General features: G+C 40.3%; 1 protein-coding gene across 1 annotated transcript; it reads right to left on the bottom strand.

Annotated features, from left to right (window-relative positions):
- Positions 1 to 15,173, bottom strand: LOC129807032 (ubiquitin conjugation factor E4 B). Its single transcript, XM_055855984.1, has 7 exons — positions 14,823 to 15,173; positions 14,462 to 14,759; positions 8,880 to 10,800; positions 5,048 to 5,924; positions 562 to 682; positions 303 to 503; positions 1 to 233 (listed from the first exon to the last, which is right to left on the bottom strand). Exons 1-7 carry the CDS (start codon positions 14,844 to 14,846, stop codon positions 145 to 147), a joined length of 3,531 nt encoding a protein of 1,176 aa, XP_055711959.1. The 5' UTR covers positions 14,847 to 15,173; the 3' UTR covers positions 1 to 144.
- Between the last annotated feature and the right edge of the window lie 631 nt (positions 15,174 to 15,804).

Below are 15,804 nucleotides of genomic sequence, written 5' to 3'. Positions count from 1 at the left end.
TTTTCACTTATAAATTTTCTCTGTGTATTTTCTCTCCGTAAATATCGCAAAAATTCATTTTACATTATAGCGTTTTAATTACAACAACTTATTTATTTATTTTTATTATTTTTCTTTTTGTCTCACGCTCAAAATTTCAAGGACTCAGCATCTCTTGGAACTTTCTCCACCAGAATTTCCCTTGTCGCGCTTCTCTCGCTTCCAAGCCTGGATCCTCTCTTTCAGTTCAGTTGCTAAAAAAATAAAAAAAAAAAAATAAAATAAAATTCCAAGAGCTTTTCAACACCTCTAAATTAACTCACCAGATTGCAGCATATCTTCAGTCAAGGGTTGCCGATTGAAGGGATCGGTGCTGCTGTTGAGGAGATGCCTAGTGATGATAGAACGATCCATGATGGCACCTGAGGGCAGAATCACAGGGTCACTCATTAGAGTATCCATCAGAGGATCCTTAAACTCGTCCGGAGCGTCGGCAAATTCATCTTCACGCTGTTGATTTGTTACTAAAAAAAATAAATTAAATTATTTAACTGGCAAAAGCTTAGAATTTGCAAAATCTACCGTAAATGTCATGGGCTTTAGCCAGAAGAGCTCTAAATTGTTCCACTTCAACTGTCGAACGGATTTGAAGGCGTTCAATACGATCGGCAGCGTCATCAAAGAGGTGCTTCTCAAATGATCGCTGAAATAAATTCATTGCAAATTGGAATTTCAAAATTAAAATTAAATAATAAAAAAGGGGTGACACATCGTCCCAGGCTTTGCGGAATCCTCGAACTCGTGACTTATAATTATACCTCACAAGTATTTTCGCATGATCTATTATTTACCGGTTCTCAACCGATTTGAACCGATTCATAAATACCGGTTCACAATTGATTTCAACCGATTTAAAAATCACTTGAAAATATTGTCCAAAATACACATTAAGAGTAATATAATTGAATTTCGGATAAAAATTAGTTATCGGTTCAGGCTCGTTAAGAATTCCAAGACCTTTCCAACGAACCGAAACATGATACCATTCGATTGAGAAATACGTTCCCTAGAATCTTTTAAACCTTTGACCTTGAAAAACCGTTATTAGGAATGAATCTTGAGAGTAAAGAATCGCGTCGAGTAAACTGTTCCTGGCGGGTTAAATGGATAAAATTGATTCGACGCGATTTTTTATTCCCAAAAGTCAGCTCAAAATCTAATTTTCACGCATTCAGAGTTGCAAGCACTCCGATGTTATCTGTAAAGAATCTCAGCTACCATAAGCTTATCTGGACATATCGCTAGTCAATTTTTATTTAAAATAGTTTGAGTCACAGAAGGTCAATAAAAGAAAAAGAAAGTTCCTTGAAATCGGTTATTAAACATTATTAGGCATGGGAGAGATAGAGTTCGGTCAATTTAGGTATAGTAAGGGTCAGAGTTTTGTTCGGGATGCCGAATTCTCCCATGGCTTCGTACAGTTTTACCCTGACTATGCGATTAGACTGACTAGGATGACCATGACCGATGTGAGGAGTAAAGTAAAGGCGAACGGATCACTGTCACGAGAGTTTTGCGTGAACAACGGATTTAGACATGGGGACGGACTATCGTGCGTCCTCTTTAACCTGGCACTGGAGAAAGCGATCCGTGACTCCGGCGTGAGCACGAGGGGGGTCATGCTCTATAAGTCCACGCAGCTCCTAGCCTATGCTGACGATATTGATATTATGGGATGCAATCCCAGAGCTGTACAAGAGGCCTTCATCCAGATTGAATATGCGGTACGAAATCTGGGGCTACAGATAAATGAAAGCGAAACGAAGTACATGGTGGCCTCGTCAGCAGCAACTCCGGCAACATCTACGGAGAGCATCGGTCAAACAGGGCTCCCGATGGGGGACTACAACTTTGAAGTTGTCAACTCCTTCGTGTACCTTGGGTCAACAATCACAACCGACAACAACATCTCAACAGAAGTCCGCGCACGAAAGCCAACAGAGCCTACTTCAGTCTATCAAGAGTTTTCCGGTCCAGAAACTTAAGCATTAAGACTGAGCTACTGCTGTATACGCTGTATAGGACTATGATCCTGCCAGTCCTCATGTATTCGTCTGAGGGAGACGTGGGTCCTCAGCAAACAGAATTGCGAACTCTTGGCTGCGTTTGAGAGGAGAATCCTACGACGGATTTTTGGCCATATATGTGAGGAGGGATGATTCCGGAGCCTATACAGCCATGAGGTGTATGAGCGCTACCGAGAGGTAACTGTCGTCAAGCAAATACGCCTCAATAGGCTCCGGTGGGCTGGTCATCTGGTTCGCAAGGATGAGGACGGCCCAGTCTGGAAAGTCTTTAGGGGCGGACTCTATGCTACGAGAGACGAGGTCAACCCAGCCTCAAATGGACCGATGGCGTGGACCAGGACGCCAGCTCATTAGGGGTGCGGAATTGGAGAACAGTGGCGCGTAACAGGCTCGAGTGGCGACGGGTCCTGAATCAGGTCAAGACAAGACCAGTAATTGGTTATAGCGCCGGATAAGAAGAAGAAGAGAAGGGTCAGGGTAAATTGGGGTGGGGTAGGGAAAGATGCGTCCTATCGTCCTAAAGGTTTCAATCTCAGAACATCCTAAAAATTCATCGAAATCGCTTTATGAACAGTGAAGGTATGGTCTGGTCTCTGGTCAGGATAATTTCAGTGATACCTCAGGTCAGGGTAGACTGAGGGCAAAGTTCAATAAATCCTTGAAAAGCTCTTGACTCGACCTCAGCAACAACACATACTAAAATTTCATCAAAATTAAAAATAGAAGTTCTGAAAGATATTCGACATCGAAGTTTCGAAAATCGATTTTTCGAATAATCGAAAAATCAACATTCGAGATGTTGATCTTTTGTTTCGTTTGGTAGGTTACAGTCAAGACAGGAGTGTTATGGTTTTGTTAGTGTTAGAGATATTGGTTCCGTTCAGCAATAACCCGAAGCGAGGGTTGGCGCGATACTACGGGTACCTCGTCCAATCATTAGAAGCCCGGGCTTCACAAATTGAAGGTAAAAACTCGGTTAAGCTAAGAGGAACCCTCCCAACACAAGCCTCCAAGATAGACGACCTAGTAGACACTGAAAGTACCAGACAGCGCACAACCTAAGAAAGTCCCGCCGCACATGGATACCCGGAAATCTACCGGTACAGAACCATGCCGGCGCGCTAGAGTTCAATGGTTTCCAAAGCCGAGAGAATCCTCTCGTTCAGTAATAACCTTCCCGATTTGAGAGTTCTCTCCGGTTGAGGTTTTTCGAGTTTTTCCATTACCGATTCGAAGGTAATATCAGAGAGAACTAACCCAAAAATCCGTTAGAAGTTCGAACGTTTAAACCGACGAGTTATACAAAAGCGAGAAAATTAATCAAAAGGACATTTCTTTGAATGAAATTGCAATTAAGACGTTCTACCATCCTGAAATTCCACAAAACTACACAAAAAATCACTTTTTGCAGCAAAAGTTTGCACACTGTTGCTGACATTGTTGACGATTGAAGTGTCAAGAATATCAAAATTCGAAATGGCAGAACAATCAGTGCTAAAGCGGCGGGTATATGAACTTGTACTTTAGGCTTCCGGGAGATTTTCGAATAGGCTTGGCTTGGCTTTGGAGTGGCTTTGTCTTTTCGAAATGTTATTACTGAACGGAGTAGAGTTTCGAGCTTGAAAAATTCAGAATTTTGAATTTTCCAATTGTAGATCAGCGGTATCGGTATAATTGGTTTCCAATAATGGACGAAATATTCGTCAGGGCTACCTCCTAAACATGTCCGAAAATAAAAGGAATCGCTGGAATCGATAAATCTTAAGGGTTACCCATGCGGGCATTTCGTCTTTATACGAAAAAACTGAATCACTCCTAATTACAGTTTTTCAAGATTACAGGTTAAAAAGGCTGTAGAGACCGTATTTCTCAACCGAATGGTATCATATTTGATTTCGTTGGAAAGGTCTTGGAATTCCTGACAAGCCTGAATTCAATCGGTTATAAATCGGTAATGAACCAATTCGTAATAGATAATCAATTTTTATCAGAAAATCATTTTTAATATTTTTTTAAAACTACTTTAGGCAGTTTTTTGAGTGATTTATGAATCGGTTTAAATCGGTTGAGAACCGTTAAAGGTTAAATTACGCGAAAGAACTTTTGAGGTATATATAGCGTCTAAGTCACGCCCGTCAAATCATTGCTCTACCTGCCGATTTTACTCGGAGGTTTTTTTGAATTTTAACGGTATATTCTAGTACATTCAGAGAAAATCTGCAGATTCTCGGCAGAATTTCTCCCTAGAAAATCTGCATAACCTCCATTACTTCACAAAAATATTGTTGATTTATGAAGAAACTGTAGAAGTTATAAAGAAAATTGTATGCTCTGCTTAACAAGGATTACCGAGTACACATTTTAGATAAGTAAAAAAACTGCGAGCAAAAATACTAATTTCTTAAAAATCGCCAATCGAATGATACAAAAACACGAAATTTTGGTCGACACTCTGTTTAAAGTTTTCACTTCACTTTTCTCTACTTGTAACACGGCGTCGCAGAATTCTTTATTTTATATAAACACCGTGATATCACTAAGAATAACTCTATAGAATTTTGCAAACTTCAGTGAAAAATTTTTCCATCTCTTCTGACACATCTTGTCTGGAAAGTCTGGAATGTAGAAAAAATCTACAGAATATCTACAGAAATTCGTTTAGAGATTCGTCAGAAAATCTGCCGAAATATTCTGACGAATTTTGTCCCAAGCCCAAATAAAATTCGTAAGAATATCTACAGAATTTATCTGCAGATATTCTGTAGAGGTGTAGATTTTCTCTACAGAAATCTTAAAGATATCTGCAGATATTATTTGACGGGCGAGTTCGAACACTTCACAAAGCCTCGGACGCTTCACTATCCCTGAAATTCGAAAATTAATAATTCTTCCTCGTTTTGGATACCCAATTTCTAAGCCTACTTGGTAAAATGATATTCACTTCGGATGATTTTTAAAGTTACAAAAATGTCTTGACTTACCTCATCAGCCGCAAGGGCTGCTGCGAATTCATCGCAACTGAGATGCAGGTAGATGTCAATAATTTGTCCGAGTAGTCTTCTTGGTTCCCAGCCATACTTCACAGGAGTCCTGACCTTGAGATTGTTGCACTTCGGCCCACAGAGCTGCTGCAAGTTGAAATTGAGCATTGAACTGAGCCTGTCCACCAATTCAGGTCTCAGGAAAGGTTCCTTGATGTCCACAGTGAGATAATGGAACATATCCACGGTCTCCCTGGCCAGAGTCAAGTAACTCTTGCACTGTCTCTCATCCTGTGACAATTGCCTCTGTCTACTCTGTTGTATCTCCTCCGACAACTTTGCCCACTCTGGCTCATCCAGCATCAACACTTGAGTCTCATGGATTCGCTTGAGGTACTCCAAGCATTCGTCGAGCAGAAAAGTCGTATCATTCATCAACATATTGATGAACTTGACAAACTGTTTGCCCGTCTTGGATTCATTGATCATGGCCAGACGATGCACTGGACTCTGCCACATGCATTTGAACAAATGACTGATGTGGTAGCGAATTGTGAATTTATCATAGAACTCTGTACTCTGGCCAGTGGTTTCGATATCCGTGTAGAAGCGCATGAGGGCAGATGGGAGTACAGACAGGGAGATGTCATGGAACATGATATTGTTGTGGAGACTTTGGGAGGTGGTTTGAATGGTTGGTGTGGTGACAAAGAGCACCTCCACCAATTTGGCAGTCACATAGGGATTCTTAATGCAATGGGGAGCACAGACGCTCGTCAGCAGCCATGTGATTATCGAGTGATCCATATCCTCAACAATCACATCCGTTGCATACTGCATACAAAACAGCAGGAAGTCCGCAATATCCTCCACATACCTTTACGAATATTGTACAAGGTCAGAATTTGCGCCTCTAACTTGCCTTATTACTTCATTTATTAAGAGAAATTCTTAAAGATAAGTTAAGCGACTATTCAACTTAGACGTCTTCTTCATCTTTAGACAACTTCAGAGAACCTACAATTCAAAGACCGTAACATACTTAACTTCCAGTGCAATATCTGAGAATTTTGAAGTATTCGATAGCGAAATTTCGAAAATGTATTTTTCGATACTCCATTTCACGAAACCTATGATTGAATTCGAAAATTTAGAACAGGAGTACGCCCTAGGATCTATTATAGCCTCAAAGATCCGTTTTGGGGCGAAAATTGCAGAATATTAGCTTAAGAGTCATTTTTATACTTTAGTCCTATACTTCGGGAGAGCTACACATACGCGTTGACATGACAACGAAGCTATCATAAGAAGGGACGATTGCATTGCTCTTTGCTGTGTCTGCTGTGACACACTTATAGATCATTTGCCAATCCTTCCTCTGCCAGATTTTCTGGTAGTTTTCCTTGCTTGTGTCCTATTCTACAGTCTGTGATTCTTTGCATAAACGCAAAGAAAAATCATGATTTAAGTGCGATGAGCCAGCTAACGCTATCGACAAGCCAAGATTAACTATCAAACAGGATTTCTGTATGTTTAGTGAGATTGAAAGAAAATCATCCAGTATGATCCCCTGTTCAATGGTCAAAAACTCACTTCTGACTTCTACTATCAATAAATAGCTAGAATGAAGCAAGTGATCGACCAAAAGCGCCCAGAAACAGCGAATAGGAAAGGTGTTGTATTTCTTTGAAATAGCGCCAGGCTAGGTCGAACACATCTTCAACGACGGTACTAAAAGAAAATCTTCTTTGTGATGTTTGTGTAATATTTAAATGTGATGTCCTTTGTATTCAGGAGACCTATAAGGGCCCCACGAAACGTCGATCAAGGATTAATGGCGTGAAGTTGGTTATTGAGAGGGCCCATGAGAAGTATGGTAGCGCCGTTTTTGTAAAATCGGACATTGATGTCAAATCGGTTGCGCTCACTGACTCTAAAGCCTAAAATAGACACAAGGATCGACTTAGGGATCAGCGCGAAAAAATGAGGATTGGTGTCGATACACTCAGGGATCAGCTGAAAATTTGGGGGATCAGGCTGATCTTCTAAATTCGTGAGATCTTGTGAAATTAAGGGGATTAGGTGACCATCAGCGCCAGTGCTGAAAATAAAAAGCCTCACCTTGAGTGTTTTTGGATGCTTTTCAAAATGTCAAGTGGGTGAAAAAACATGGAGAGTAATGGTATGCAATTGTCGCAAAATCTTAAAAAGCATTAAGATTGGAGTAATGGGAAGGTCATAATGCATCTTTCTGTACGAAAAATCCATTGATATTGCACTTAAGAAGTCTTTCAGCAATCAAAGTGTGGAGATTTAATAGAAATTTACGCTGTAAACGTTAATCCTTGATCAAAAATCCTCAGTGTATAATAGTTTTGGCTGATCCTTTACCGTCAAATTTTTCGAGCTGAGTATTCTTGAGGATCAGCATGTGTCTATTTTCGGCATAAGTTGTTTCCATCTGCGTCACAAGTGGACCAAGACTCGCTTGAATGTAAGATGGGAGGGGAACCTTCTGAAACACAATTTCACGCCTAAGTACCTTGGATTGTATTCTCGGTCTTTGGTGGATAATTTGGAGTTAAGAAACACGGTATAGACCTTTTTTAAAAACTTCTCTATTTCCTCCTTCTACGACGTTTCGGAGATTGGTTGTCTCCTTCCTCAGGTTTACAATGTTTAATATATCCTAATTTTGTCCATAGAAGTTTTTAAAAAAGGTCTATACCGTGTTTCTTAAGTACCTTGGAGTCATTCTCGATCGAACTCTCACGTACAAGACCCACTGCAGTAATGTTAAAAACAAGATCAAGACACGAAATACTGCGAAAACTTGTCAACGCTCAGTGGGAAGCTCAGCCGAACCTGATGCGTACGTCTGCTCTTGCGCTATCATTTTCTGTAGCAGAGTACGCAGCTGAAGTATGGCAGAGATCTGCGCACGCCAAACAAGTTGACGTCGCTCTTAACGATACCGCCCGTATAGTAACAGGGTGCTTAAAGGTCACGCCAGTGGGCAAACTCTATCCCTTAGCAGGAATTACTCCACCACGGGTGAGGAGACAAATCATTTCCAGTAGAGAGATGTCCAAGGTTCTTTCTGAACCGAGGCATCTTCTCCACGGTCACAGAAAACCAAGAGCAAGGCTGAAATCTCGCAAGAGCTTTTACCACTCTGTCAAACCACTTGACCAATCTCCAGAGGAGACCAGACTCAATCTGTGGAAGGAAGTCTTTCCACCAGATTTTGTCGAATTAAGGGAAGGCCTTCCTCCTGGTGGTGACCAAAACTAGAAGACATGGAAGTCTCTCAATCGTTTGAGAAGCGGCGTAGCGCGCTCGAGAGGCAACAGACGGCGATGGGGTTTCTCCAATTGTGACGTTCTTTGTGAATGTGGGGTGATCCAAACCACCCCGCACTTCTGTGTTTGTCCGTTGTCCCCTGCTTCATGCGGAACAGGGGATTTGATGTCGGCAAGTCCGCTTGCCATTGACGTGGCCCGTTTTTGGGCAAGACAAACTTGATTTTAGGCCTCGACGCGGTTAATAATAAAATAACTGCGAACACGTGGCAAAGTTGGCAGGCATGGAAACTACTAGAAAACTGCCCGAAACACAGTTGGCACTCATGGGAAATTCCTCAAAGTGCTTTTATGGTTCAGAAAACTAATACGAACGAAAAATATCTTACTGATTGTATTACTCCAAGTGCACCTTTTCTTTACACGTATTTTTTCATTTAAAAATTGGCATACTACTCCTCTCCTATCTTAATAAATAATATAAATCTTATGGTGATTATAAAATAATAAATAATTGAAGAAAAACTCACCATTCGGGCAGTGCTGAGAATTCTGGCGTGGGCGTTAGAAGTGGCGGTGAGATACTGGTGATAAATGGTCCTGAGATCTTCCTTCCTTCCATGTGATAGAGAATAAACTCACAGACAGTGCTGTAGAAACGCATGCACTGCCTCAGGAGATTCTCATCGAGCAACCCAATGTCACAGCAAGCTTTCGATCTGTTCAGCTTCATCAGTTGCAGTGTCCATCTGGTTCTCACCTCTTCATTTCTGGCTGCCAATCGCGTAAATTCCCACTGAGCCTTGGTATTATTGAGTTCTGCCACCAGTCGCTGCAGCTCCTTAATCACCCTCAAACGCTTGTTGTAGCGCTGAATGGCCGGAATTATGGCCACATGGTGGGCATGGAGAGTTAGGAACCAACACTGTGTCTGGAAATTTGTCGGTTCCCAGACATGAGTACCTCTGTATTCCTGCAGCCATTCACTGTACTCCTCAGATTCATATCGAAGCTTCGTATCCTTGACAATGTGAATCAGTGAATCCCAGTGAAACGGATACATCATGTCTACACGTTCAAGTTTAATCTTTGCCGCCAATTTCTGCAGTGTACACAGAAAATTGAGCATAAAGCCATCTCTGGCCAGAACACGCTCATCCGTGTGGATTTGTGCCCTCTTCTCATTAGCCTTGAGAATTGTGGACATGTACATGAGAACGGAGTTTCTGGACTCAACATTCTTCAGTAGTGCATGAAATATCGCATGTAGATAATTCCGGATGCAACCTAAACCAGCTTGAAGGCTTGATTGAAGAGAAGCATCAACCAGGACATTGTCACTGGTGAAAATTGTATCAACCAACTTGGGATTCTCCTCCACGAAGATTGTGGGGGAGAGAAATGGACCCAGGAAGCTAACTTTGGCAATTTCCCGCCCAGGAGCCTTGCTACACGAGATCGGGAAAAAATTGTACTGCTTGGCAATAAGATTGCAAATTGGCCGAACATTCCCCTCAATTGCAATAGCCGTCAATTCATCCAATTTGGCCAAAATCTCCACATTCAAATCCTTCGACACAATTGCCTTTTGCATATCCGTGAATAAATCTCGGAGAAGTGGCTCAAAAATATCCCGGAATACTTCAACATTTTTGTAGGTTAGGGCAACAAAAGCCTGCAAAAAATCACTTTCCACCGTCTTTTCGTACATCAATTGCAGAAGAGGCGACTTTTCTGGCTTCTTTGACACTTCCACTGCATCTTTGCTACCCCTAAATGTCCCATTGAGCACAAGAATTGAATGCTGAAGAATCTGCTGCTTCACCATCTCCAGAAACTGCACCAATTCCGCGGTATTTAATCTCTTTGACGAAGTCAGATTGTAACATTCTCCCCTAATGACATCGTAGCATCTGATCAAGTAGTCCAGAGCAGCAGTTCTACGTTCAAAAAACTCCATCTCCTGCTTACCCTCCCCATCCTCCCCAGCAGCATCATCCGAACACCCAGATGATGATGGCATAGTTACATCAAAATTCGAAGAACTCTTCTTCAGAAACCCCTCCAAATAGTACTGAATCACATTCAACAGAACCCTAGATGTGAAATCTTCAATATTTGACACTTCTTCGAAGCTATCCATATACTCAGTGGCTACTTCCTTAACAATAATCGCCCCCTTGCAGTGCTCTGCCCATGTGGCATTGAGCACCTTGGACAAATAAATCTCCATTTCCAGTTGCGTATTGCCCCGATTGTCTAGCAGACATTCTGCATTGGGAGCAGCTTTGGTGCTCTCAGAACAATCTTCTGTCTCCATATTCTCAATTCCCGAATCACAGTCACCTAATTTGTCTGTGTCCATACATTCATCTGTCTCCATTTGCTGTACCTCCACTTCCTGATTGTTATCTGTCGTAGAACTCGCAGAAGCATTCTTCACATCATCTCCTGCAGGAGAAATACCTCAACTGAAGACTTTGCTTGTTTTACATTTGCAAAGTCAAATTTACAAAGATAACCCGGGTCAATACACATTTTCATCGCTAAAACTAGAAAACGGTAAGCCGAGACACATATCAGGCGTAGAATGATAACTTTTCGACACTTATCGAATCGATAGTATCGATAAATCTATATCTGTTAGATTAAGGGCCTTGACAGACATGAGGATTAGCCGAGAGACGGCTTAGCGTAATTATAAAGTGTGTCCCGAATTTAAATGATAAGTTTTCGACATGAAGTTAGTCACAATAGGAATTGAGTTTTGTTTTGAGTTTTTTTTTACGTTTCAAGAGAACTTCGTCAGCTTTTCATTTCTGAAAAAAATATTGAAAAAGGTTGTGTTTTGGCTGAGAAAAGTGATAAAAATGGAGAACCTGCACAAATTGATCGTGGACACGTACCTAAAGAAACCAAAAGCGAGCTATTCTGAAATCGGAAGGATCACCGGAAAGTGTCCATCCACGGTGCGAAGGGTTATATTACGCTTCAAGGAACTCAAGACTGTTGTTCGAAAGCCAGGATGTGGCAGAAAACCTGGAGCTGTAGACAAGAGGATGGAAAAGAGTGTTGGCGCTTTTCCAGAAGCAACCAGAGTCAGAGTTGACTTCAGTCAGAGATGTGGGCAAAAAGCTTGGTATCTCTAAGAGATTAGTGCAGGGAATCGAAGAGTACAATTAACGTATTGACAACGTACAAAGCTCAAGCTGCTACCCATCGCACGGACAAGCAGAGGCAAAGTGCCAAAACGAGGTCGAGAAATCTGAGTGATCGAGTTTTGAAATGCTTTCAAGGATGCATTTTGATGGACGACGAAACTGTCGTAAAAGGTGAATTTACTCAGTTGCCCGGCCAACAGTTTTACACGGCGAAGACTCGTACGGGTGTAGCCAGCAAGTTCAAGTTCAAAGAGTACGACAAGGTCCCGAAGAAATATGTGGTTTGGATGGCAATCTGCTCTTGTGGACGTCGCAGCGAAGAATTTTTCATGACAGGGACGATGAACGCGGATATCTACCTTAAAGAGTGCCTCCAAAAACGACTTTTGCCACTCTATCAAAGCCACGACATCCCTCCTCTATTTTGGCCTGATTTAACATCATGTCATTACGCGAAAACCACCCTGGAATGGTTTGCCAACAACAATGTCAAATATATAGATAAGAATGTCAACCCGCCCTGCACTCCAGAAATCCGCCCCATTGAGAAATACTGGGGAATTTTGAAAGGAGACTTGAAGAAGAAGGCTAATCCAACCAAAGATTTGCAGGACTTCGCACGAAAGTGGAAGAAAGTCGTCAGAGATCGTGGGAAGACCTTGTCCAGAGCCTTATGAGGGGAGTAAAGAAGATAGTGCGAAGATTTCGCGGAGAAACCGCTTGAATAAAAAACCATAAAGTGGATTTGAATCACAATGAAATACCCTTTCAAGAGATATATATAGTATTTTTATATATACTATAGTTTTTTAATGAGAGTCATTTGTCTTCTTGTCTTTTAAATTCGGGACACGCTTTATTAGAAATAATGGTAAAAGTGCATTTCCAACATTTTCCACTAAGCCGCCTGTCGACTTAAGTCGTAAGTGTGTCTAGGGCATAAGTGAATATCGACTTTTTATGAATTGTTGGACCATTCTTTGTGACATTCTTAAAAGAATGAGACTGTTGATAAACATCTATATTAGTTTCAGGAAGGGCAGTTATCGTTTAAATTTTTCAGAATCGACAGTCGATAGTATCGAAAATGAGTTATCATGTCACCCCAGGTCTATCATAATAATCATAATAAGGGTGGCAATCTTCATCGTCATCGTCAAAAGTCTTCACCGTTTTTCGAAATTTACATAATTAATTCGAAGGATCCAAAGCTAAATCTGAATGAAATATTCACGGATATGTCCTGGTATTTTTTCTCCTTTATCTTCTCCTACGACGTTTCGGAGGGGTTTTCCTCCTTCTTCAGGTATGAAAAATTTGAAAAAAAAAAAAATGTCAAGAGTTATAGTTGACCTGATTGGCAATTTTGATTCTCTCACCGACACTCTCATCTCAACCTTCCCACAAAGAAACAAAGATCAAAGCTAAATCATTATAGGGAACTCAAAACGTTTTTGTCGAGGAAACCCTGGGAAGGGTTGGAAACGTTTAGGAAGCCAAGGAACCTATACACTTCCTTTGAGGACTTGAGGAATCCATGGCGAACTGAAGAAACCCACAAGTAACGTTTGGGAATCCAGGAACCTACGGGAAACCTATGAATAACCCACGGGGAATACGCTAAAACCAGAGGAATCCACGAAAAAGTTGAGGATCCTGCGAGGAGATCACGGAGAACGTTTCGAGAGGCAAAGATTGTACGGGGAACGTTTGGAAACAGAAGCGCCTCATGAACAATTTGGGTAAAAAGCGAGCAACCTTAGTAACACATGAGCTAGGTTTTTCAGGACAATCTGTCCTTCCGGTGAACTGAAAATTTCGTCTCCTGAAAAGTTATCAAAAGGAAGTTACGACAAATGCTGATTTAACTGACGTATGTAATTTTGTTTTCCAATTCATCCGAATAACAAAGCGGGCACTGTAAATTGAACCAAGTTTAGCTCAAAGGGTTGTTACGAATTCGATTTTTGATCTTTATCAAACTTAGTATAATCTCTAAAAAACAAAATCGTACAAATTAAACTGGATTTCCACCTTTCTTGATATGTGTCTTGACTTACCTAACACATTTTAACGAATTGAATCTTTCGTTAAGTTTGTTTTTTTTGGGGTTTTGTGTTATATTTCGTCATATTTTCAACTAATTGCTTAAATAATATCGTATTGTTTTTGCGAAAAAATATTTGGTGTTTTTATGGTAAATATTATTAATTTAAATTACTCAAGGAAGTATCACATTAAACAATGTGGTTAAAAAATTCAGAATGAATAACTGACACGATAAATTTATTTAATTATTATATTAACGTTTTGAATATCACATTATTTGTACTAAATAAGAAAGAATTAAATATATATATTTTTTATTTTTCTTGTTTTTTTTAAGGAAGTGGTTTAATTTTAAAGATAACACCACACTATTTAATTTATAAAATGAAATAATGTAAATTAAATATGAATTTTAATGAATTATTGCTTCTGAATGGGGCGCGGCTATAATCTTTTTCTTTATTCATTTATGATTTTAAAACGTTTTTAGAGTATTATTTCTGTCTTACAACAAAATGTAGAATTAATAAAATTTTTAATGATATTCTTGTAATATTGTATTTGGAATAAAAAAATTTGCATTGAATTTCTTTCAAAATAACTTAAAATTGTAATAAGTGTCATGAAATGAGGCACTGTAAAAATGTTTGCACATATGACAAAGCATTGCAACTTTTGTGGAACAGACCATTTCAGAACACCGTGTTCAGAACAACTTCTGCAAATATTTTATAAAACTTTCGAGAATTGATTCAGCTTAGGAAATTCGAACCAATTTGCCAGTTCCCAGTAAAGGTAAATATAACCAGGAGGTAATGTGACTTTTCCTGATGGGAAAACTTCTTTCATTTGCCACGGAGGTCATTGAACAGGGGAAAAAGCAAATCATGCCCATAACTCACCAGTCGCCTCAATGAGATTTCCCCTGTAGTTATTATTAACTCTGTGCTGATCCACGGATGAGGTGGTGAGGACTTCATTGCTGAGTTCTGTGTCAATTTTCTGCTGTTTCTGCCTATGCTCCACCAGCTCCAGGCTCGATTGACGCGCCTCTGAGCTTCCGGACACCTTTTCCGTGCCACTGCTTGAGTTGCTGCTCTCCGTGGAGGAGGACACAGTGGGCCCCTTGGCTGCTGGCTCCTGCAGAGCCCCAGCTCTCGTGGGGTCCACTCCCAGGCGTCTTAATCGACGCTGGCGTATCTGAAGAGAACAAAAGTTCAATTCCATTTCCCACTATTCTTTCCACCCTTTCCATATGCTCACCTCCTCGGGAGTCAGCTCACTCATCTTCCTCTTGGATTCCAGGACTTTCTAAGCAAAGGAATCTCCTGGATTTCCGTCTCTTCTCGGAGTCTCAAACACGGAGAAAATAAAAAAGTGATAGTCAAACTTCCACGTCAAAAATCATCCAAATTCACAGTTTCTGGATCTCCACTAAACGCTCTGTTCACAGCATCAACGGCACTAGTCACTATTAGCTCAGAAAATGCACTTGGATCGAGAGAAAAAGGATTTTCAGAACAAAATTTTTCCACTAGAACGCTTTTCTTCTTTGTGTGTTTTTTTCCGCAATGATGATCCAAAATTTGAAAGCAATCTGGCAGCCCGATTTTAAATGTCAAAAGGGTATAAATTACGCGTATAATTATAAAGAGGGTACTCATTAAGAAACTCAGGGCTTTCTTTTTTAGATTTTCATCAACAAAAACGCATTTTTATGTAAAGGTAATTGGTAAGTTTCATTTTTTGTGAAAGTTTTCACGGAAATTTTATAAAGCCTAAATGGGAATTCTGTAACAATGAGAATGTCATATGACAAAATTTCCATTATAAATCCGGGAGCAAGATAACATTAAGAACAAGATCCTATAAAAAGGTGTTCTCACGGTGTCGTACGAAATTTCTTAGGATAAAATATAAAGAATGTCACCCAACCCCAGGGGAAAATTCCTTTTCTCGTACCTGGTGAATTCTTTGGGAGGTCATCAATACAAAAGCTGTAAAGGAGAGAAAGCAAAAAAGGCTATTGTAAGTCTAAAATGCAACTTTTCAGAAAGTAGTTCAAACAAAAAGATTCAACTGTTTAATGGAAATGCATTAACTAACTGAATGAATTTTCGGTCTGATGAGATGTAGCAGATAGTGGACGGAAAAATAGACCTCTCATGATTTTTACTCTTTAATTCTTCACGACGTTTCGAGGATGAATGTCCTCTTCATCAGGTTTCGAATTGGAGGAAAAATC

The sequence above is a fragment of the Phlebotomus papatasi genome, chromosome 3 (assembly GCF_024763615.1).
Source record: "Phlebotomus papatasi isolate M1 chromosome 3, Ppap_2.1, whole genome shotgun sequence".
NCBI lineage: Eukaryota > Metazoa > Arthropoda > Insecta > Diptera > Psychodidae > Phlebotomus > Phlebotomus papatasi.
Note: the sequence above shows the minus strand (reverse complement) of the source record. Positions and strands in the feature narration are given on the sequence as shown.